The sequence below is a fragment of the Perca fluviatilis genome, chromosome 1, assembly GCF_010015445.1.
Source record: "Perca fluviatilis chromosome 1, GENO_Pfluv_1.0, whole genome shotgun sequence".
Lineage (NCBI taxonomy): Eukaryota > Metazoa > Chordata > Actinopteri > Perciformes > Percidae > Perca > Perca fluviatilis.
Window position 1 is genome coordinate 33404267 of NC_053112.1, and position 22567 is coordinate 33426833.

Sequence of the window (22567 nt, forward strand, 5' to 3'; positions counted from 1 at the left end):
GGTTGTGTTAAGAAGTCTTTTTTTGACAGAATTTGACAATGTCAAACTTCATGCCCATCACATCTTGATAAATGTGCCACTTTATTAATAAGATATTGTTCATTATTGACACATAAACAGTTCTATACTGATCGAGATCACTGATAGTTTAGATGCTTCTGTCTAAGATTAACATCACAGATCTGAATCTTCTCTGAGTGTTTTTCTCGGTAGACACTGTAGGTTGACGGAGGAAGTGGGTGATTTCGCGAGTGTACAATACAGGCCAAAAGTTTGGACACACCTTCTCATTCAATGTGTTTCCTTTTTATTTTCATGACTATTTACATTGTAGATTCTCACTGAAGGCATCAAAACTATGAATGAACACATGGAATTATGTACTTAACAAAAAAGTGTGAAATAACTGAAAACATGTCTTATATTTTAGATTCCTCAAAGTAGCCACCCTTTGCTTTTTTATTAATAAGGGGAAAAATCCCACTAATTAACCCTGACAAAGCACACCTGTGAAGTGAAAACCATTTCAGGTGACTACCTCATGAAGCTCATTGAGAGAACACCAAGGGTTTGCAGCGCTATCAAAAAAAGCAAAGGGTGGCTACTTTGAGGAATCTAAAATATAAGACATGTTTTCAGTTATTTCACACTTTTTTGTTAAGTACATAATTCCATATGTGTTCATTCATAGTTTTGATGCCTTCAGTGAGAATCTACAATGTAAATGGTCATGAAAATAAAGAAACACATTGAATGAGAAGGTGTCTCCAAACTTTTGGCCTGTACTGTATTTATTCTGTGGGTTTTCTCTCATCTCCTCTGTGCTGCACCGTGGACACACCCCTACTGGCGCGTCAAGTCAGCCAGCAGCAGCAGGTACCAAACCGGAAGGGAGGCAGTTTTACATTAAGGACCAAAACTTTAAAAGTTCATAAACAATAGTAAATCAATGGATAACATGGTCCAACACACTCTGAAATACATCCAAAAATTATTAATCAATCGAATTAATCAAATGAATTACTTTGTTATGTGTTTAACACACTTTATTTTCTGTTGTGAGATTTGTTTCCAGCAGCATACTGACTTGGGGATTCATTTTTCATGAGTTGTATTTACTTTCCTACTCTGTCATAGACAAACACTTGAACAGGAATACTTGCAGTAGGGTTGCAACTGACAATGATTTTCATTATCATTAAATCTGTTGATTATTTTTTGCGAGTCTGTTAATGACCTAATGACAGGTTTACACACCCATGCTAAAGTTGACTAAAAAGAGGAATAAAAAAACATCTCTTGGAAATTGATCTTAATGCCTTAATTACATTTTTTTGGAAAAATCCAACCTTTAAGGACACAAATTGTCATTGTGAATGAATAATGTATCGTAAATAAATAAATGTTCTTCCTTAAAATACAGGGGGAATAAGTATAGATACCCCTACGTTAAATTCCAATAGAGGCAGGCAGATTTTTTTTTTGAAAGGCCAGTTATTTCATGGATCCAGGATACTATGCATCCTGATAAAGTTCCCTTGGCCTTTGGAATTAAAATAGCCCCACATCATCACATACCCTTCACCATACCTAGAGATTTGCATGGGGTACTTTCCATAAGATCATCTCTCAATGCAAATCAAACCAGCTATTAGGCTAACTGAAATAAAACCATGTCAATGGTCATTTGGATTTATTCCTGCTGCTTTTCACAATAACACAACTTCTTGCAAGTCTATTTTGTTTCATTTGAGCATTTTTTTTTTCTTCAAAATCTCCTTTTAAAAAGTCTGCTGCATGTTTTCCCCAATGACCATTTTATTTCATAACAGTCTTTGTCTGTCAGTCAAGAACAACAGAGCAGATTATGAAATACAACTGACTTCCAATAAACTCTACAATTGTGACAGAAGCAGGAATAAATAACATTGCGTCTAAATAACAATAAAATGAGTTTTAACAATTAATTGGATTATTTTACATTCCATGAATATGTATTTTGTCTTCTTATTTCATAATGTCTTATATTATTATTATTATTATTATTAATATTATTATAATATCATTTTTGTATCTGTGCTAGATATATAACCTGCTTTTACTAGTTGGATTTGCACCTAAGTGTTAACCAGTTTATATCTTTGACACTTATTTATTTTTCATATGTTATGTTTTATATTTGTACTTACATTAAATATATATATATATTTCCATTTATCTTAAAAATTAAAAAATAAACACTTTCTGCTAGCTTATCTTGGGTCGAAAAATAAAAAGTCTTATTTTGAAAATTGTGACCGGATGTAAGAGTCTTCTGTCGGGCTTGCCGCTGGAGGGAGTCTGCGCTCAGGTACAGCAGCGCATCACACACAGACTGCCAGAGAGAGAGAGAGATCAGCAGAGGGAGAAGTATTCATAGCCTGAAGCGAGGCTGCAGCACAGAGATAAGGCTTGGGACCAAGGTACACGCAGGTAGACACACGCAGGGCTTAAGGAAAACAGGACACGTCAAAATGAAACATTTGACTTGGCTAGTTTTATTCGGGGCCGCAGTGGTCGCCGTGGTCAGCGCAGCCGGTACCGAGGCTGAGATCTCCTTCGAGTACCACCGCTATGAGGAGCTGCGGAAGGCGCTGGTGTCGGTGTGGCTGCAGTGCCCGACCATCACCCGCATCTACACCATCGGGGAGAGCTTCGAGGGCCGCGAACTGCTGGTGCTGGAGATGACCGACAACCCCGGGACGCACGAGCCTGGTCAGTTTTTACGCATCCAAAAAAGTCGGCCACATAATGCGGTGAATGTGCACACCCCATCCCGCTCCCTTTGTTCCTTCATTGTAGGAGCCCATCACCACACGCTGTGATTAACACAAACACACCACGCACTACTGCGCATAGCTGATGCTCTTATTTTAAGTGAGGGGTTTAGGCTATTATGCAGAAAGGAGCAGTGTGGCGAGATGTGTGCCGAAATGACAGCTAGAGGAGGAGCGCAGGTGTGTCGTGCCCGCGCGTTAATAACGCTGAGCGCAGCCTGCTGCATCACTTCAGAGGAATCTAGATAGATTGTGAGGATCAGCCACCCAAAGCCGCCATTTTGCTGGTTGATAAAGATCCCTTCGTGTTTATCCCCGAGTCGTGATGCTGAGGGGAAAACATCCCAAAGGCAGTGGGGGTCATGCCACGGCTCATTTGGCTGCGTTTTGAATCAACGTCCCTTCCGATCAAAAGCACAAGTATCAGCAGTGTTGGCTGCAACATATCAGAGAAAATAGTTCATGCATTATAGCATTTCAAAGAGGAAGCATTTGATTGAATATTAAATGAATGTCCTGATAGGGTTAGAACAGGCTGTGATGGTTCCTTAGTGGAGCCGAGTTATGTCATGGCATCCCAATATCTCCACCACACTCCTTCAGGGCTGGACATGCAGGCTGGAAGAAACCATAGAAGAAGATATTTAAAGAGCAGTTTACACACCAACTGCAAATGTGGGCCACACTGTTGTTTGTTAGATACAATGCACACATGTCTTCTTTTTCTAAAGTCACCCCTAAATAGAAGAACCATCCACATTATGTGTATTGCTATTTAAAGGTCCATTTAGGACATCCCTTTGAAATAAATATGATGGTTTCAGAATATTGGCCATAAAACAGCTGAAGTAGATGACATATTTTAAAAGTCAATGAAGGACGGGCCCTAAATGATCTCGAGCTGTTTGTGTGATGGAAACAAACAGTGGGAGCCAAATTCTCTGAAATGTTCCTTTACTTCTTCGTGTTTGTGTCTGGTTTCAGTCTGGCATTAAATAACACTATATGGTATGATTCCGTTTTCTCCACCTTGATAAAGGCTGTTGGACTGTGAAATCACCGGGCACAATGACGTAAACAGGTCCAGGACTTTATCGTTCAATCCCTGACGAAGTCTGACATCTCGGACTTTATAAGTACATTACAATGTTACTAATAAACCAAACCAAACAACCAGTGCCCCACCCAAATAAACTTGTGCTCAAAGTGTTAAATAAAAAGGTACACTCTGTGCTCCTGATAGTGAGAGGACACTGCGTTGACACCTAATAGAGCAATAATGCAACCTGAATGGATTAGTCTGTAGTGCATTTAACCTTAATGAATGTCTGGGTACGGATCAGTGATTCCTGTCCAACGCTCTAAACAGGAGATTGAACTGTTAGATACAGCAGGAAGTGATTCATTTCATCCAATTAACCTTGAAACAGAACCCTCAAAAGAAAAAAAAAACATTGCCTGTAATTACGGTATATGTGGTTTACGGTCTAGTTTGTGGTGTTTCAACTGTATGTCTCATGCTGCATTTTTGTGTTAAGGTGTATTTTCCTTCTCTGGGTGTGTTTGTGTGGTCTTAACCGTGCACCGCAGGTTGTGTGTATTTAGCTGCTTGCATGGTCACAGAGTCTAATGGCCGTATGTGCGTACTAAATAAGCCCGTAATAGTCTGGCGGGCGTGCGCAGGCATGAGTCACAGTAGCGATGTGGAGACCTTATTAATACCAGATGACTTTCCAAGCCGCTGCTGCACTAACAGGGGCAGCACCTCTCCCCCTCCCCCCTCCAATCCTCTCCTCTCCTCTCCTTCCACCTCTGCTGAGCATAACAGAGCAAGAATAAGGGGGGAGAAACAGCAAGGAAACAGAGAAGAAGAGCTCCAGAGACTGACATGGCAAAGGACAGCAAAGGAAGAAGAAGATCATGGTTTCAGTGTCAGTGGTTGAAGAGATAGTGATGAGTGTGTGTGTGTGTGTGTGTGTGTGTGTGTGTGTGTGTGTGTGTGTGTGTGTGTGTGTGTGTGTGTGTGTGTGTGTGTGTGTGTGTGTGTGAAATCTGCAAAGACCTGAAACATTTTTAAGCTTCCCATTTTAGGTAACCCTACCAATATTTCATCTGACCCCGCAACGTATTGAAACTCCAAGGTGGAGTCGAAATAGCAGTTGCCGAGGCAACAGATCGGCTTAGTGCACTGAGCTGACTGGCAGCTCGTGGTTGGTTGGCTTGCCGGCTCCGAAGGACGCCAGTCCTGAGCTCATGCATCTGTCAGTAAGCAGCCATCTGTCAAACACTGCGGCACAGGAAGTGCCTATGGCCAACAGTGTTAACACACCGGTTACTTATTCATATAGGCCTACAGTGAGTACAGTGGACAGTATGACCAGTGGTGGGAAGTATACGCCTAACTCAAGTTACTCAAGTGCTGTTCTTAAATCATCTATAACATATATACCTATAATCACATTTTTTGTCATATTGGCAATGGATCACATGACTACTTGTATGTGAAAGGGGACACTTATACTGCAGTTCCCCTTAGCTCTACGGTGCTTGATAGTCTTTATTTTAGTTTTTATGGCCTGCCAGTAGCCTACTGTTTAGGTTTACTCTCACCGCTCTCATCACAATGTTTCTATCTGCATCAGGTAACTGTTTTCAGCTAGAAATCTCTAGCTAGTAGTGCAGCTACCAGCACCTAACAAAACTGAAGTGTAAACTTTCCATTTTACAGGCGGTTATGTGGTGGACTACTTGGCCCACCACAGTAACTTCCTGGAGTCTCAGCTTGTTGCCAGGCAACTGCTCAGTGACAAGAAATCATCCATCACATAACCCCCCCATATTATAGCGAATTGTCATTTTCACACTTCTGTACAGATTAAACAAACTGAAAATATAATGTGTTTGTCAGTGAGCTTTAGAGGTGCTGGTTGGCTTTTTTTTGTTACCTTTGGATGGAGCCATGCTCACTGTTTGCCCCTGTTTCATGTCTTTGTGCTAAGCTAAGCTAACCAGCTGCTAGCTTCATATTTAGCGTGCAGACTAGCATGCCACACTTTTGCTTTAATTTCTTGACACTTACTCGAGAATGTCTGGTATATGTGACTTTATACAAATTTTACATTTAAAACACATGATGAGCTTGAACATTTGAATGTCTTATTGCTGATATACACTACCCAACAGTATTCAAAGAAACTACAAAAAATTCAACAATATAATAGTGTAAACATATTAATAGAACTCTAACAGGGGCCGTTCTAAATCATGTTTACTTTTTTTACTTTAAACGTACAATATGTAACTTTCTCTGCGCTAGGGGTCTCTCAACCAAAACAATGGATTGTAAACACAGACGTTTAGACGCTAAACAGACGTTTAGACATTAGCTGCTGGCTAATGATTAGCTAATGATTAGCCAGCAGCTAAAACCACACTATCACAGTATATTTCACATGCCAATGTCACCTTTTGGATTTTACTCAACATGCTGAGAGACGGCTGTGGGTGGGGATTGCAGGGGGAATCTCCAGGACGGCGAGGATGTTCGTTTGCCGTTGTCAGCAGCAGGAGAACATCTCCCAGCTGTATTACTGTGTTGCAATGTGGCATGTAATTAATCACAAAATGATGCCTTTTGGCAGAAAAAGCAGTGTTACCAGTATTTTTTTCTGTGACATTGTATGATTTACAATTACTCTCGCACGTAGCATCTGGGTGCCCGTGTTTTGACGGAAGTTACGAGTAACTAGATGGTGAAAGGTTATATGACGCCACTGACGGGCGACTAAATGAAACGTGACGTGTCTGAAAATAAAATAACAGATTTCTTTGGGTTTGCCATTTGATGGAAACATTTGGGATAGTGCAACTACACAACTCAAAAAAATATATAACATAGGTAATCGTCGTTTTTAGACATTTTAATGCAGAAAAGTTACATATTGTACCTTTAAGTCCATTTTGATGATAGTAATTACTATGTATGTTTACCTTAGTAAGATTTTGAATGCAGGACTTTTATGTTTTAATGTGATATTGCTACTTTGAATACTTCTTACGCTACTAAACATGGGTGTTTTCTCATTAGAAGGAGGTGTTTTACTTCTGGCAGCTGGGTCATATTTAAGTGTAGGCCTACAAGAGCTGAAAAGGGGGGCTTCTCTCCAGTGAAATGGGCTCTGGCTAATTTCTTTTGACTCTCATGTCTGGAACTATTCAGAAGGCTTCAAGTAGGATGAGAAATCCTATCTTGTAATGGGTTTGGTTTTGTCTGAAGGTGAAAAAAAATCATGTCAGTAGGTCTATGAGGGACTGCTTCATCCAGTATGCTGTAGAGACCATCTCATGTGGGGGAGACGCTGGACTGTTTTATCAGATGACGGAGGAAGTATGTAATCCCCAGTGAGCACGCGCACAGATGCTCAGTCAAACGTGTATAGCAGCCAGACACACTGCGGGATCTGGTCATATCAAATGACATATTGAATATAAAGTGAGACACAGGCAGACATTGGTTTAATATTACACATTACAATAGAGAACAGAGTATACACCCAGTGCACTGTTTGGACATTTTAGCTGTGAGGAGCCTCCTCAAGTAGAGATAGCAAAAACAGCTGAGAGGAAGGACGAGCCGGTGAAAAGAGACAAAAAAGAAAGGAATGGTAATTGAGAAACCGGGAAATGTGTGTAAGGGTGACGAGGGAGAAGAAAAGGGATGGGCAAAAGAATGTAGAGGGAATAAGGGAGAGCCAGGAACGGAAAGAAGATGAGAGAAAGGCCAAGGCACCAGTCAGAGGTCATTTATTATACATCAGACACTAACATGCATCCTCCTCCTCCTCTCTGCCTTCACTATGCGCAGACTAGTACCTTTCTCATTTGTGTTGCTTTCTGTTTCTTGCTTTTTCCTGCACATATTTTCATTTTCTTTCTTTTTCCACCATTCCTTTTATATTTTGTTTTTGTGTGGTTTGCATGCTTCATACTGTATGGTGCATCTCAACATTCATTCTGTGATGTCACTTCATGTCATGTTGTGAATTGGCCATACAAGCAGCAGACAGCCTGTCCCTCCTCCTTTCACTCGCCTCAGTAGGTTTTCTTCTACAGGGTTTCTTCTATTCGTCTTTCTCAAAAAGCTGAAACATGTTGATTGGGTTTTCCATTTTGTAAGCATTTTATAACCGTGTTGGCATTTTACCTCACACATAACATCAGTTATTTACAAGGCTTTGAAGGTATACCAGTTGCTGGGGCTCATGGGATAGATTGTCGGTGGATGCTAACAAAATGGTAGTTGTTTTATCTCTTTTTTTCGATTGCTTAAGCACTTTTTTGAAAACAGGGACCGGTTTTCCATTAGCACAACCACACACCCAATTAGCAGAACATTTCAGATCCTTTGGAAAATGAAACACTCTTGCAAAAATTATACACTAATTTATAAAAAACATACTTTGTTACCATATGAAACACACACGTTTCATATGTCTTAATTCTGTTTGAACCAGCTACACACTGCTGTTGCTGACCTAAAACACTTCAAGCAATTCTACTTCTCAGTGATTAGAGTACTGTATATGAAGTACACAGAGAAAGTGCAAATATACAAGTTCAGCAAACACTACACAAGACCAATGCTGCAGAATGAGGAAAATATAATTTATATCTCTCCACATACCCAAATCAGTCAACATGTCAACATGGAGAATCACAACAAAACATGTCCCAGTTTTCATGCTACAGTACTACAGTAGTGCACATACCACTGTTAGCTCAGCAAACAACAGACACACATAAACTACTGTATCCCGTACAGGTTACAATTACAGTAAAAGATCTGAAAAAACTGAAAAACTGAAAATACAGTACAGAAAATACTAGACTTACCTGCTGCATTTTTATAGTGCTTAAACCTGAATGGCATGTCTACAATTACAGTTTTTTCCAATTGCTAACACACTAAAATGACATGCATAGCACAGTTATTTAAACTGACACACCGAGAGCAAAACCTCTTCTCAAGTCTCCAAAAGTCTAAACACATTTTCTGCTTTACACACATTTTGCAATTCAAAATGGCACTTTCTAAATGCACTGAACACGGTTCTCTGCGTGAGACACAACAATCTGACATAAAGTCACGTTTGCCATTTCAAAACACTGCCATTTATAATGACACTACATGACCTAACTGGCTCAATGGTTACAGTCATTGTTACCACTTCAATCAGGAAGTACTATGATGCCTCTTTTTTTTCTATATATTTTTTCTGCAATTTGTTTTTGTGAGCATATTTTTGTTCAGTCCAATATAAATATATCTGCTGTGCATATGTTGCACTGACATGTTTGGTGGAAAAAAAAAAAAGTTTCAAGAGCATGTGTGTGTATCTGCAAATATGTCTGTGCATGTGAACAATCTAAAGAATTTTCTATAAGTTGAACTATTTTAGTATTATGGCAAAGCATACTAAAGATAAGAGCGCTTTTCATTATGCCCAACAGTGTGTAGTTGGTTAGACAAGAATCTAATATGAATGAAGTGTGTGCCATTTGGTGCAAAAGTTTGATTTTGATAATGCTATATGTAGTTTTGGTTGCAGTGCTTCATTTTGCAGGATATATGAGGTATTTTGCAGTTTGGGTGTGTGGTTTTGTGAATTATGTTAAGTCTTTTGATAAAACCAGCCTAGTTTGCAAAATTGTGTTTTAGCAATTGGAAAAAAAAAACTGTAAGCAATCTTGTGTGTTTGTGTACCTGATGGCTGTGTGTGACTGGCTCCTAGGTGTGGTCATTTGACAGTCAGTGCTTTGGAATTGCAAGGAAGTGACATCATGATATACTTCTGTGTCTAATGCATACAAGTGTGTTTACTGTTTTGCAAATCACTGTGTGTGTGTTGTTTCGCAAAAAGTGTGAGGCTGACATTGTGCTTATAATGGTGCACATCTGGGCCGATGTTTTGCTCCTTGAGTGTAAGGTTTTGATAATTGTGTAATACGTTCGATTTCAGTGTGTAAGCAATCATCAAAAACTGTAAATGAAGAATTGTTGAAATTGTACTGCTATCTCTACACCAGTTAATGTAGAATATGGACCTCAAATTTATAAACATTAGAGCTGGAACAATTAATGGATTAAGGCAAGACACTACAGGTGAATAGGGTAACGTTTTTAACTAACAGATATCACCATGAAACTTTACCAGTTGATTACTCACATGAATAGGAGAAAAATATGTATTGCAAGTTTTCTATAATTTTATGTTTAAATATGCTAATCAGGATATATATATAATTAAATATGCGCTAATTTGCATCTATTTTGACGTGACGAATTTGACCATTGAAAAAAACTAGGTTCAAAATTATTTTTGCATTTTGTTGATATACTCAATGGAAAGACTTAACCAGAGGGGATTATGAATATCTCCTTTTGTTACCTAGTAAATCACAAAATATTTTGTGTTAGAAGTTGTGTTGCATATTTACTAAGCCTGCAAATAATGATCATTTTTTATAGATTGATTAATCTACTGATTATTTTCTGATTAATAATTGATTAATTGTTTGGTGTATGAAATAGTTTAGTGTAAAGTCATAAAAATTGTTTTTAAATGCCTACGGTTATGCCTTTAAATGTTTGGGTTTTTCCGACAGAGATTCAGTTGACAATTACGGGATTGTCAAAAAAGTTGCCCCTTAGTCATTTGTCAATTGACCGATTAATGTGCAAAATATTTTGTTAGTTCTGTGCCGTTTGACATATATCCGTGTAACATCCGATGTCAGAGCTGGCAGTCATTCCGAGCTAACAAACTGCTTGTATACATGAGTGTGTGTGTGTACACGAGCACGAGACAGGCAGACAGACAGACGCAGAGTGAGAGAGTGTTTACTCACCCTCCGGGATGATTTGTCTCCCTAAGCACCTGCCGTGTCAGGGTTGCCACGACGACTGAGAGCACTCTAATGTGGCGCTTCCCTAATGACGTTGCAGCAGCAGTCATTATTACGTGGTCACCTAGGAGACCATATTGATCACCTGCCAGAAGCTTTTGATGACTCCGGACAAAGCGTAAGATGATGCAGATGTATGACGTCATCGACGTGCGGAGAGTGGACAGTTTATGTGAGGAGCTGTGCCCCGTCACGCTTTCACACACATTCTGTAGATCTCCACCGCTCCCTCATATGTTTTCACACGTGAAATGTATAAAAAGCACGGAAAAGGAGCGGTTGCCTGCACACTGAATATCGCAAGCTCGCAAATACGAAGTTCTTCAAATTCTTCTTCAAGCAAACATACATGTGTACAAAAAGCAGGACATCTATAGGCTACTAAAGCGGAAACAATGAATCAGCGGAAACAATGAATCATTCTCCAGCTTCTGAAATGTGAAGATTTGCTATTTTTCTCTGTTTTATATATTATTGCAAACTGAATATATTTGGGTTTTGGACTGTCGGACGGTTGGACAAAACAAGACTTTATAAGACAACACATTGAGCTCTGGGAAACTGTGTAAACTGCTATTTTCTCAATTTACTTACATTTTATGGACGAAATAAGTCCAGTTGTTAGTTGCAACCAAAAAAATGACAGCTCCACCTACAATTTGGACAACATAACCCCGTCAAATATTCGCCCAAAGAAGATCCTTGAAGGTCAGAATGCTGCATCCTTGAATCCTTGGAAGCTTGCAATAATTAGTGTGCGGACTACCCCTCCTTGGCCTTTGTACGCTGCAGTTTTCCTGTGCCTGTAGCCAATTTGGGTTGAAGGTGTGCCCACTGTCCATCTTTTTTGTTTTAAATGTACAAACACTACTACTTGTGTGCATTAACCGCATATGAAATGTTTTACATGTAATGAGTTCATCTGTGAACTTTGTTTCTGTTTCTGAAACGCAAATGGGGAAATTGTTGTCACATCAAAAGTGAACCGTCCAAAAACCACATGTGCCGATATGAGAGGTTAGAAAATGTCAAATGGAGTTTCTCATGTAGCAGAAATCATGTGCACTATTTCTTTTCCTTTTGAGTGTGAGGATATGTTTGCGCACAAGAGAATAAAAGCTCAGCGAGGTACAGGCAGTTTGACACAGACGAGGGATGAATTGAGAAAAAAGGGAGAAGACGACACATTCGGCTCCAGAAGGGAAATTACATTTTGATTTGTACCCCCTACACAGAGATGCATCATGGTTGCCTTTCTGCAAAAACAAACCCTCTGGTCAAAAATGTGTGCGTTTATGTGTGTAAAAAGAGTAAACAGAGCTGTTAAATAATCGTGAGTTAGCAAAAACTGTTAAATTAATGATATTAATACAAAAGGAAGTATGCATGTGTTGGAGAAAGGAAAGGTCTCCAGATACTGAGCATCTGTGTAATAGCTTGAATCATAGTAATTCATTTTGGCAGAGTCCAACTTCAAAGTGTTTGTGTGTGTGTGTGTGTGTGTGTGTGTCTGCATGCGTGCGTGTGTTTGACAGCTCTGTAAGGCCTCTGACGCCTGTAAAAACCATACACCAACGTCAGAACAGAAAGAGTTAATTGTAGTCTTGAAATCATTAGAGCAACCAGATTCAAGTGTTTAAAAATAAACTGACTACCAGATGTGTGCTGGGTGTGTGTGTGTGTGTGTGTGTGTGTGTGTGTGTGTGTGTGTGTGTGTGTGTGTGTGTGTATAGCCACTGGGATACATCAAACACTCAAAGAAAAACGCTAAAATGGATCAAAAACATGCAAATGGGAAAATATTGACACACATGTGCACTTGCATCTTAAAAGCACAATTTTTTTATGCAGGCAACACATTTAATTTAATGATTTGAAAAGTTTAAATAGGCGAAAAAGAAAATTGTTAAATCAGAGTAAATGTAAAAAAACAACAATGTAAACACACACAAAAAGCCCCTCAATAAAAACTGGACCCCTGCTGCAATTTGGCTTCAAAAACACCAACAGACACACACACACACACCCTCTCCATCTGCTGCTCTTAGGTTACATTTCCTAACTTGTAACTGATCTGAACAAAAGACATTTTTTTCATTCCTCAGCGCTTGGAAAATGTTCTTTATTCTCGTATACAGCCACAAAAAGCCACTATTCTCTGGTTTGTAGTTAATCAAAAGAGTGTGCACTGTACATTGTAGCTCATACTTAGTCATCCTCTTGTTATAGGGCTTTAGCTCCTTAGTAGAAGTTCCCTCATGCTAATGTGCATGTGTTTGCATTGGCATACATAAAGAGAAGTAACGGCTAATTAGTTTATCAAACAGATGGTTAGCACCCTGGTCATTAAAACACGGTTTGACTGAGCACGCTTTACGTAATAAATAGCTCTCAAATATAAAACCAATGTCTACTATGAGAAACAAAAGCAAAGAAGGTAAAGGGTCTGTAATATTCGTATGCCAGCACATTCAGAAAGCATCAGCAGAAGTGGTGTAAGATTGAAATGATGAGTTGATTAATCGACAACAATTCCGATATTCATTGAAAAGTAATTTACCAAGAAAAAAAAAAAGACCAATAATCTCTGACTCCAGCGTTGCAAATGTAAGTATTTGCTGCTTTTTCCTGTTTTATATCTCATCTCGACTCACTGATTACAAGCCACAAACAGCAGGAGGTTTAAATGTCGCAGAAAATCCCTAATTTTATAACATCCTGTCCTGGAGTCAAACTCTTTGTGATGTAGTCGAATCTGACCCCAGACCTGTCACTCCAGCTAGATTCAGGCAGAATAATCTGTGACAGCGTCACTCAATAAGTGAGTCACTGTCTCTTGGTCATTATTGTCCAAATGCAGTTCTGGACTGGAGTTTAAATCTGTTTAACCTTTCAGCTGAGTCAGTGTGTTTGTCACAGCTAGAGTGTGAGGATCCAGTGTTGTAGTCTAATGGTGTGTGTGTGTGTGTGTGTGTGTGTGTGTGTGTGTGTGTGTGTGTGTGTCCAGGGTCACCTCCCTAACAAATGACAATGCTTATCAGTGGCCTTCTCTTGTGTCTATTGTGATGTTGTTGTGATATTTCCAATTGTGATTGTGATTACGTGTCACATTTGTGTTATGTAAAGTTAAGTATGAATTGGTTCCAGCTGGTAAAAAGGTGCATTCATTTTGTTAACATGCTCATAACATTTGTCTCATTCCAATTTAGTTCAGCCTTTTTGCTCTGAGCTGTAAAGACGCTGTACAGAATGTAGAATTAAAGCTCTGTCTGTGTCCCACTAAAAGAGCAAATGTCTTTTTCCTCCCCGCAGGTGAGCCTGAGTTTAAGTACATCGCCAACATGCACGGCAATGAGGCTGTGGGCAGAGAGCTGCTCATCTACCTGGCTCAGTACCTGTGCAACCAGTACCAGCAAGGCAACGAGACCATCATCGACCTCGTCCACAACACCCGCATCCACTTCATGCCCTCCATGAACCCAGACGGCTTCGAGAAGGCCGCTTCACAGGTGATGAACACGGCAAGACAGAAACACACTGCGTAAAAAAAGACACTGTCTCACTCGCCTTCGCTCCTATGTATGTTTAAACATCATCCCCTGTTTCCTGATCAGCCTGGAGAGATTAAGGACTGGTTTGTCGGCCGCAGTAACGCACAGGGGGTGGATCTGAACCGTAACTTCCCTGATCTGGACCGAATCATCTACATCAACGAGCGGGAGGGTGGAGCCAATAACCACCTGCTGCAGAACATGAAGAAGGCTGTGGATGAAAACACCAAGGTACGCAACCAGACACACATATGCAGACAGTATAAGTGATTGAAGGACAAAGTCGCTTGTAGTGATGAACATACAGAGAATTATCACCTAAATCTGCAGCTCCCCTTGACTTTTTATTGTTTAGCTGCCTGGCCTGTAACATAAGCTGTTTTGGTTCACTCTCACCGCTCTCATAGTGTCGTTTTCGACTGCAGCAGACAACTGTTTTCAGTGAAAAAGCAAAAAAAAACAAATCCAGTACACTACCTGCTTAGCACCAAACAGCAGACAGAGACAGTTAGTAACTAGTGGAGCATTTAGCAGCTAAAATAGCCAGATATTTCCCTCCAAGACCAAAAACTGAGCTGAAAGCATAGGCTAAAAGAGATAATAAGTGATGACATGTCAGTGTTGTGTTGTTTCTGCTGCCCCCAAGTGGCCCCAAAAAAAAAAGGTACCTGCAAAAATGATTGCAGGTACTACAGAACATTTTCTAGGAACATGTCAACCAGTGCAACAGTGTGATGTGTTTTCGTTAACAATAGAACTCTATGGCGCAGGTGATGTAGGATCAATAAGAAAAATATAGAATATCACAAGACTTATCTTTTAATGCTTTATAAGACATCTATTGTGTGTAGGTTGGAAGTGTGGATATTTTACATCAAGAAATGCCTCTTTGACTTGTTTGTAGGTGCAGTATGTATTTTAAAGTATTAGTAATTTTGCCTTTGCAGCTGGCTCCAGAGACCAAGGCAGTGATCCACTGGATCATGGATATCCCCTTCGTCCTCTCAGCTAACCTGCATGGAGGAGATGTGGTGGCCAACTACCCATATGATGAAACCCGCACTGGTACGTAAACACATATGCGGACGCACAATCTCAAACACATCCCTTGTTTTTCTGTTTGGGTTGTTAAATTGTGTAAAACATGTTTCCACTGATTTAATGAGACAAATAGTTGACCTATAAATGAAACAACAAACATTTTATTAGTTTTTACTTCAGAATGGCGTAATTGTAATTTAAATCAGATGGAAATTGTTTCCTTCCAAGGCTTCCTGGGCATTATTGCTCAAAGTATACAAAATGTGTTTGCGCAGGCACCCATTTAATGTGTTGCAGATGCAGGTGTTCAATGAACTGTAAAAACTACTGAAAATCTGGCTACTGAAACCCTGGCCTGCTGTAGGGTGTCCAGTAAGAACTTGAACCAGAGATGTCTGACTTTGAGATCCAGGAAGATTTATTTATGACTCGAAACATGAAGTTAGTGTTACATGTGAAGTCTGAAATATAAGCAAAATAATAATGCACTTTAATAAGCATTTGACTTACTATGAACATTATTTACTAAAAACTAAATGTTATAGCCACCAGCATATAACAGGAAACAATACTAAGAATTATATTCATTTCTCAGTAATAATTAACATAAATGTAACATATTGCTCAGTAAGACAAACTGAGAATAAGCCACATGTATTACAGCACACATATCTATAATGGAGCAAACAGTGTAATACACCTTTAATAGCTAAGCACGTGGCTCCACAGCGCTAGTCTGTTTACTGGCGATTGCACCTTGCTAGCAAATTGTCCTAACACAACTTGAATATCAACACGTGGCTGCACAAATAATATTAAACAATCTGCACATCTATCAGCTATGCAATAAGAAACACAGCAACAGCAATATTATCAAGGCGATAATATATCTGTCTCCAAATAAATGTCACGTCGTAACAGGGACAAAACTTATCCACATAGTAGCTGAACACTTATTGGAATATATGAATATTTTAACATTTACACAGATGACGAGGCAGTAAAACCCATGACAGAATAGTTTTAACTTACGTTCTGGGCTAAACACACATCACTTCAAGGCTGAACGGGAAAGAAAAGATAGAGAAAAGTCCGTTTTACAGCTGCTGCGGTCTGTGCCCTTCTCCTGTCTGAGCGCGAGTGATTGGCAGCAGATCAAAGCGATGACTCTCGTCACTGATTGGTCGATCATCTCAGGAGAGAGAGCAAGTGTTACTATGGACTTTTTGACAAATAAATCACAGGCGCTGTCTAAACATTGTGCCCTCTCGTTCCTCTTCTAAGGCTCTACCCATGAGTACAGTTCCAGTCCAGATGATGTGATGTTCAAGTCTCTGGCAAGGGCCTACTCCATATACAACCCAGTCATGTCTGACCCTAACCGAGCTCCCTGCCGTAAGAACGATGATGACTCCAGCTTCAAAGATGGCATCACTAACGGAGGGGCCTGGTACAGCGTGCCAGGAGGTAAGAGACCAACGCCAAAACATGTGTGTGTAGTGTGGTCATTTGTAGGTAAAGAGACGACTAGGATTACAGGCTAAAACTGGGCTAGATTTGGTTGAGGCTGATATTAAAATTGATATGATCGATTATTGATTTGAGAGTTAGTGTACATATACTCGGACAATATGGGGTGCTCTGGGTTGCCAAGGGATTTAAGACCCTGACAATGCAATCGCGACATCCTCTGTTTGAATCTGTCTGGGGACCCTTGTTGCCTGTCACCCCCATCCCTTTCTCTTTGCTTGATTTCCTGTTAACTCTCTACCGTACTCTATCTACAAATCAATTTACATGAACACATGAACATCTTTGATAAGGATCCTGTTTCATACAAAAGAAGATATGCATTTATGGGGACGTTTTACAATCGAAAAATAAGTATGCCAGTGCTCTCTAGGGTACAGGTTAAGCAATGGCAACACACTTCCAAATGACCACAAACTTTTTTTTGGCATTTCTGTTCTGCAAAATCTTACTTATCATCCAGCATTTGCAACAATACAGATATATTGGTGTATATAAGCGCAAATCAGCTGCTGGTGTATTGGACTGGCCAGGCTCTATTTAAAATGTTATTGAAAAAAACAGTCATATGTAACTAACGTGTCTAAAGTACTTTTTAACTAAATCTAGCCCATTATAACCCTACAAGCTGACTGAAAATCACAAAACCAGACTTACTGGACTTTTATTTCAATTAGAAATGTTCACCACTGTCCTAGGCAACAGCTCTACTTCATGCCACTTTCTCTCTTTAATACCAGTATCGCTCTCTTTCTCCTCCTTTTTTTTCTTAACTGACCCATTATAGGAATGCAGGATTTCAACTACCTCAGCAGCAATTGTTTTGAGATCACTCTGGAGCTCAGCTGTGACAAGTTCCCCAATGAGGACACACTCAAGTCCTACTGGGAGCAGAACCGCAACTCACTGATCAACTACATCGAGCAGGTAGGCAATACCACCAGGACTATAAATATGTCTTGAACATGTCTAGTTTGAATGGTAAATGGAATGTAGTTTTGAATCTGGCTTTAATAATTCTTTGAGGTCATTCCAAATTAACATTTGAAACAGCAATGACTCAAAATCTAAATAATGATGCTCTAGCTCAAGGTTCTTTATTAGTCTTGTGCATAACAATAACAGAAGTAGTCATTGGCAATGGAAATCTTAGGCCTCAGGCACCTACAACAATGCTCATTACTTTAAATAATTATAAAAAAAAGCAAAATCTGAATCTAAGAAAAAAAGTGAAAGTTAAGATATACCTTAGGGCTAAAATATAACAACTTGTGAGTGTGACTATTCCAACAAAAAAAAAACTCAAGATGCATTTTCTGATTTGACACCTATGGTCAAATCAGTCACTTTATGGTCAAGATATGATTATGTTAAGGTTGGGGGAAGATTACCTAAAAGAAACCAGCGTTGAGAGTTGGTAGGTGTCAAAGTCACAACAATCCACCCTTACCTTAGATAACATAACACCACTTGCAAACATTGGTTGTGGTGAAAGTTGCTGTAGTTCTCTCTCTATTCCCAGGATCCACATTTATTTTTACAGTTGGGTAAAGGATCTAAAATGTCTTTGTCATTTTTTGTTTCTCTTTTGTTTTTTCTCTCTTTCCTTGAACCAAGCCTTGATTATGCCTTTGTGTGTGTGTGTGTGTGTGTGTGTGTGTGTGTGTGTGTGTGTGTGTGTGTGTGTATGTAGGTTCACCGGGGTGTAAAGGGCTTTGTGCGTGACCTCCAGGGAAACCCCATTTCCAATGCCAGCATTTCTGTGGAGGGCATTGACCATGACATCACCACAGGTATCAGCATCCTGACAACCATACCCCATCGACATGAGCTGTGATGGGATGTGAGAAACGTAGTCTTGCATTGCCAGACCTATCTCCATAGCGCTGTGTAAGCACTGCAGTATGATGTGGCTAGACCACCTATCTATTCTGGGATAGGGTAAGGAAAACACTCTGGCTTGTTTGTATTTCTTTAAACCAATCGCACCTCTCTAAGTGCCGACAGAGATAGCGAGAGGGAGGAACATCTGGCGCTTGAGAGATAAGCGGATGTCAGGCTTTATCCCAGCAATGTACATCCATTGAGCCAGACTATGAGAAATGTCATGGTAAGATCTTATAGTGCCATACGGTGGACATGGCTGGTACTGCACCACCTTTTTCAGCAGCTGATTTTTATTTTTATTTTTTATTTTCATCATACTACCTTGATAGTAACAGGAACTCAAAACACTTTATGTTGTAAGGATCTGTTGGATGTTCCGTTTGTTTCTTACTTACATGTATTAATGAGAAAATGTGTATTTTGTAGCCAAAGATGGAGACTATTGGCGCCTCCTGGCTCCAGGAAACTACAAAGTAGCAGCCTCTGCCCCAGGATACCTGACTGTGATCAAGAAGGTGGCTGTTCCCTACAGCCCTGCAGCCAGGGTAAGACTCACAGACAAATTAACCCAACACAATCTGCCTCACATTCACTGTGTGCTCATTTCATGTTTCCACAAGGGTAGTTTACATCCTGTACAAATAGCCTTTTTATTTCAGTCTGAGGCAAACTGCAGATTTATTGTAAATATCCTAATATTAGAGCGTTTGAGTAAGAACTCAGTATAATGAATGAGGAATATTTAAGCAATTGACTAATATTTGGAAAACTTTAACTTGATCACTATATTCAGGCACCTCCAGCTTAAAATATACTGTATATTTGACTGATGCTTGGACTGTCGAAATCATTTTTACAAATGCACAAATGGCAAATAAAGCCTTTGAAAACCTGCAAGTAAGTGTCTAGTTAGGATCTGATGCCTCACTTACATCTTGTTCATTATAAACAGTTTATATCCGGACAGGGTTTATCTACTGAAAAGCACCCAAGAAGAACAGAATAAAATTTGATCCTTTGAAGGTTCTCAACCTTTTTGGCTTGTGACTGTTCGAAAACAAATCGATACATATTTAAGAACACTTCATTTCATAACCCTATATTGTCAACAAATCCCACGAAAAGACCAAACGTATAATGAATGTATCCTGCTAATAAGTATTATCTATGTAGCTAAAATGTTATATAGCTTATTCCTAGACCTCATTGTTGTACAAAACTATTAAAACCACATCAGCGAGCCACACATTTGCACTGGGTACAACTTTGTGTATTTTTTTTCGGAAATACTCACTAGAGCAACACATGTGTATTACTGTACTTATTTGTGACCCGTATTAAAGAGTTATGTCTTAGGAATGACTTTAGTTTGGTGCTGAGAGCCACACATGTATTGAGCATTGAGAGACAGACTAACACATTGGTGGCTTTGGTCTTTTCATGGGATTTGGTAATAATTAGAAAAATATAGAATAAGAACAGCCTTATTATTCAAGCCCTCCAGGATGAGTCTTGGTTTGTTTACGTCTGAAAAATTGAAAACAAGTCTGTCTTTGGTGGGAAATTAAGCTCTATAAAAAGTTCAAAAAAGGTGACTCTACTGCATTTTTAACTTCTTCACGTCTTCTCTGTCTCCATGTCGCTCTCTCTCTGTCTCAGGTGGACTTTGAGCTGGAGTCTCTGATGGAGAGAAAGGAGGAGGAGCGGGAGGAGCTGATGGACTGGTGGAAGATGATGTCGGAGACACTGAACTTCTAAAGCGCTTGTCTTGCTAATAATCGGACCGTCCGCACATCGATGTAATATATTCAACATTCTGTGTGCCCGTCCACTCTAAAAAAAGAATATATTGTCTCTTTATTTGTTTTGTTCTCTTTCGATCATTATTTTAATTGATTATTACTGTTTATTAATGGTTTGCCTCATACTCCTGTAAGATATCCTGCAGATAGAAACATATACTGACGGACACAGGAGGAATTTACAGGTAGTTTGAGGGCAGTGAGATCGGTGTTGATTTCTGTGGTATTGTGTTCTTTATCGTACACGTGATTTGGTAACCATGGCACCCATCTATATAACCAATGAGTGACTGTGTAATTATGTGTGTAAAAGAGCTTTTTACATCATTACCACATGGCTCTGTCCAAAATAATTCATACTTTTTTTCCTGTTTTAATTTTCTCTGTTTCTCCAGTAAATATACAACACAAAAAACACCCTTTCAATTCCAAGTAATTCAACTTGCGAACACACACACACACACACACACACACACACACACACACACACACACACACACACACACACACACACACACACACACACACACACACACACACACACACACACACACACACACACACACGCACGCACACGCACACTGTTTCTTTCCCTGTAATATAAAAAATACAATTCTATGGTTTTAAAATATGGGACATTAACACTGTAAAATCACTGCAAACATATTGCAAACAATCTACACAGACAAGCCCATTTCTCTGTATGTTATTGATGTTGAGATTTTTTTTTCTAAACTGACAGCAGCACAGCTTTGATTTTAGCACAAGATGAATGGTTATAATAGCCTATGTACTGTATTTATGAACTATAGGTATAGCAAGAAATGTGTGGTTTTTGTTACTACATAACATCAAAGAAAACAAGGCCATAACACCTATAAATCTGCCCATCTCAATCTATCCAAAGCCATTCCTTTGTATGTTTACTACACAGGAAATACTGTGGTACATGAGGAACTGTGGTACATGTACAAGTTGTTTTTTCAAGAATAAATTAACACTAATCTTGTTTAGCTGATGTATGGATGCAGTTCATTTGGTTCGAGACCGCAGAAAGAATATATTGAATGTATATCTATAGAAAAAGTTACAAATGTAAAGAATGAACTGATCAATAAAACTCCCCTCTTTATGTTGTCAAACTGCAGTCTTGTCGCCTTTGTTTTAGCTCATTCGCGTGAAAGTATTTACGGACAGAAACTGGGATTGTCCTACATGCATTAACTGATGCAATGGACGAATGAGCAGTGTACACTAGTTGGTGGTTAGATCCTGTTAGTCCCTCAGCACTTAAAAACACCTGCTCTTCCCTCACTAGTGCTTATAGGGACTTTAACATTTGTTATGTTAAATTAATCTGAATTTGAGAGAACATTTATTGCTTGCAAGGAAACATATATAATTTAAATGGGTTGAGTTGGTGCCCTCTACAGTTACAGTAATAAGGTATGAAATATTTAGGATCCTTCCTTTAGGTTTATTGCCGTCTTGGGTGTGAATAAAATAACATTTAATCAACCACAAGGAATTTAAAGTAGGCTACCTGGCTTGTAGGAGTGAATTAAAAATGAATTTTTATGAATTAAAAGGGCAGTGGTGGCCTAAAGTTTAAAGAAGCGAGTTTGTGGCCTGGAGGTCGTCGGTTCAATCCCCAAACCGACAGGATAAAATCTGGGTGGAGAAAGAACAGCGCTTTGTCCCTCCCCTCATTACCACCAATGAGGTGCCCTTGGGCAAGGCCCTTAACCCCAATCGCTCCAGTAGAGCTGCTCAGTGGCCAGCAGATCAGACTGTGGTTGTACTGAGCAGCTTCCAGGTATGAATGGGTAACTGTGTGAATGTGACACGTCGTCGTTGCAAATGAGAATTTGTTCTCAATTGACTTACCTGGATAAATTAAGGTTAAATTAAAAGGGATAGGTAATAGTTTTTTTTACATTTCAAATATATGTCCTTAAAAAATGTCTCTAATTAA

The 22567-nt window shown here is 39.4% G+C and overlaps 1 protein-coding gene across 1 annotated transcript; it reads left to right on the forward strand.

Annotated features, from left to right (window-relative positions):
* The first annotated feature begins 2346 nt into the window (after positions 1–2346).
* Positions 2347–21734, forward strand: cpe (carboxypeptidase E). The gene is made up of 9 exons (XM_039809775.1): positions 2347–2754; positions 14094–14290; positions 14396–14563; positions 15280–15397; positions 16658–16840; positions 17691–17830; positions 18597–18696; positions 19217–19335; positions 20450–21734. The coding sequence occupies exons 1-9, from the start codon at positions 2514–2516 to the stop codon at positions 20546–20548; spliced, it is 1365 nt and encodes a 454-aa protein (XP_039665709.1). The 5' UTR covers positions 2347–2513; the 3' UTR covers positions 20549–21734.
* Positions 21735–22567: the final 833 nt, after the last annotated feature.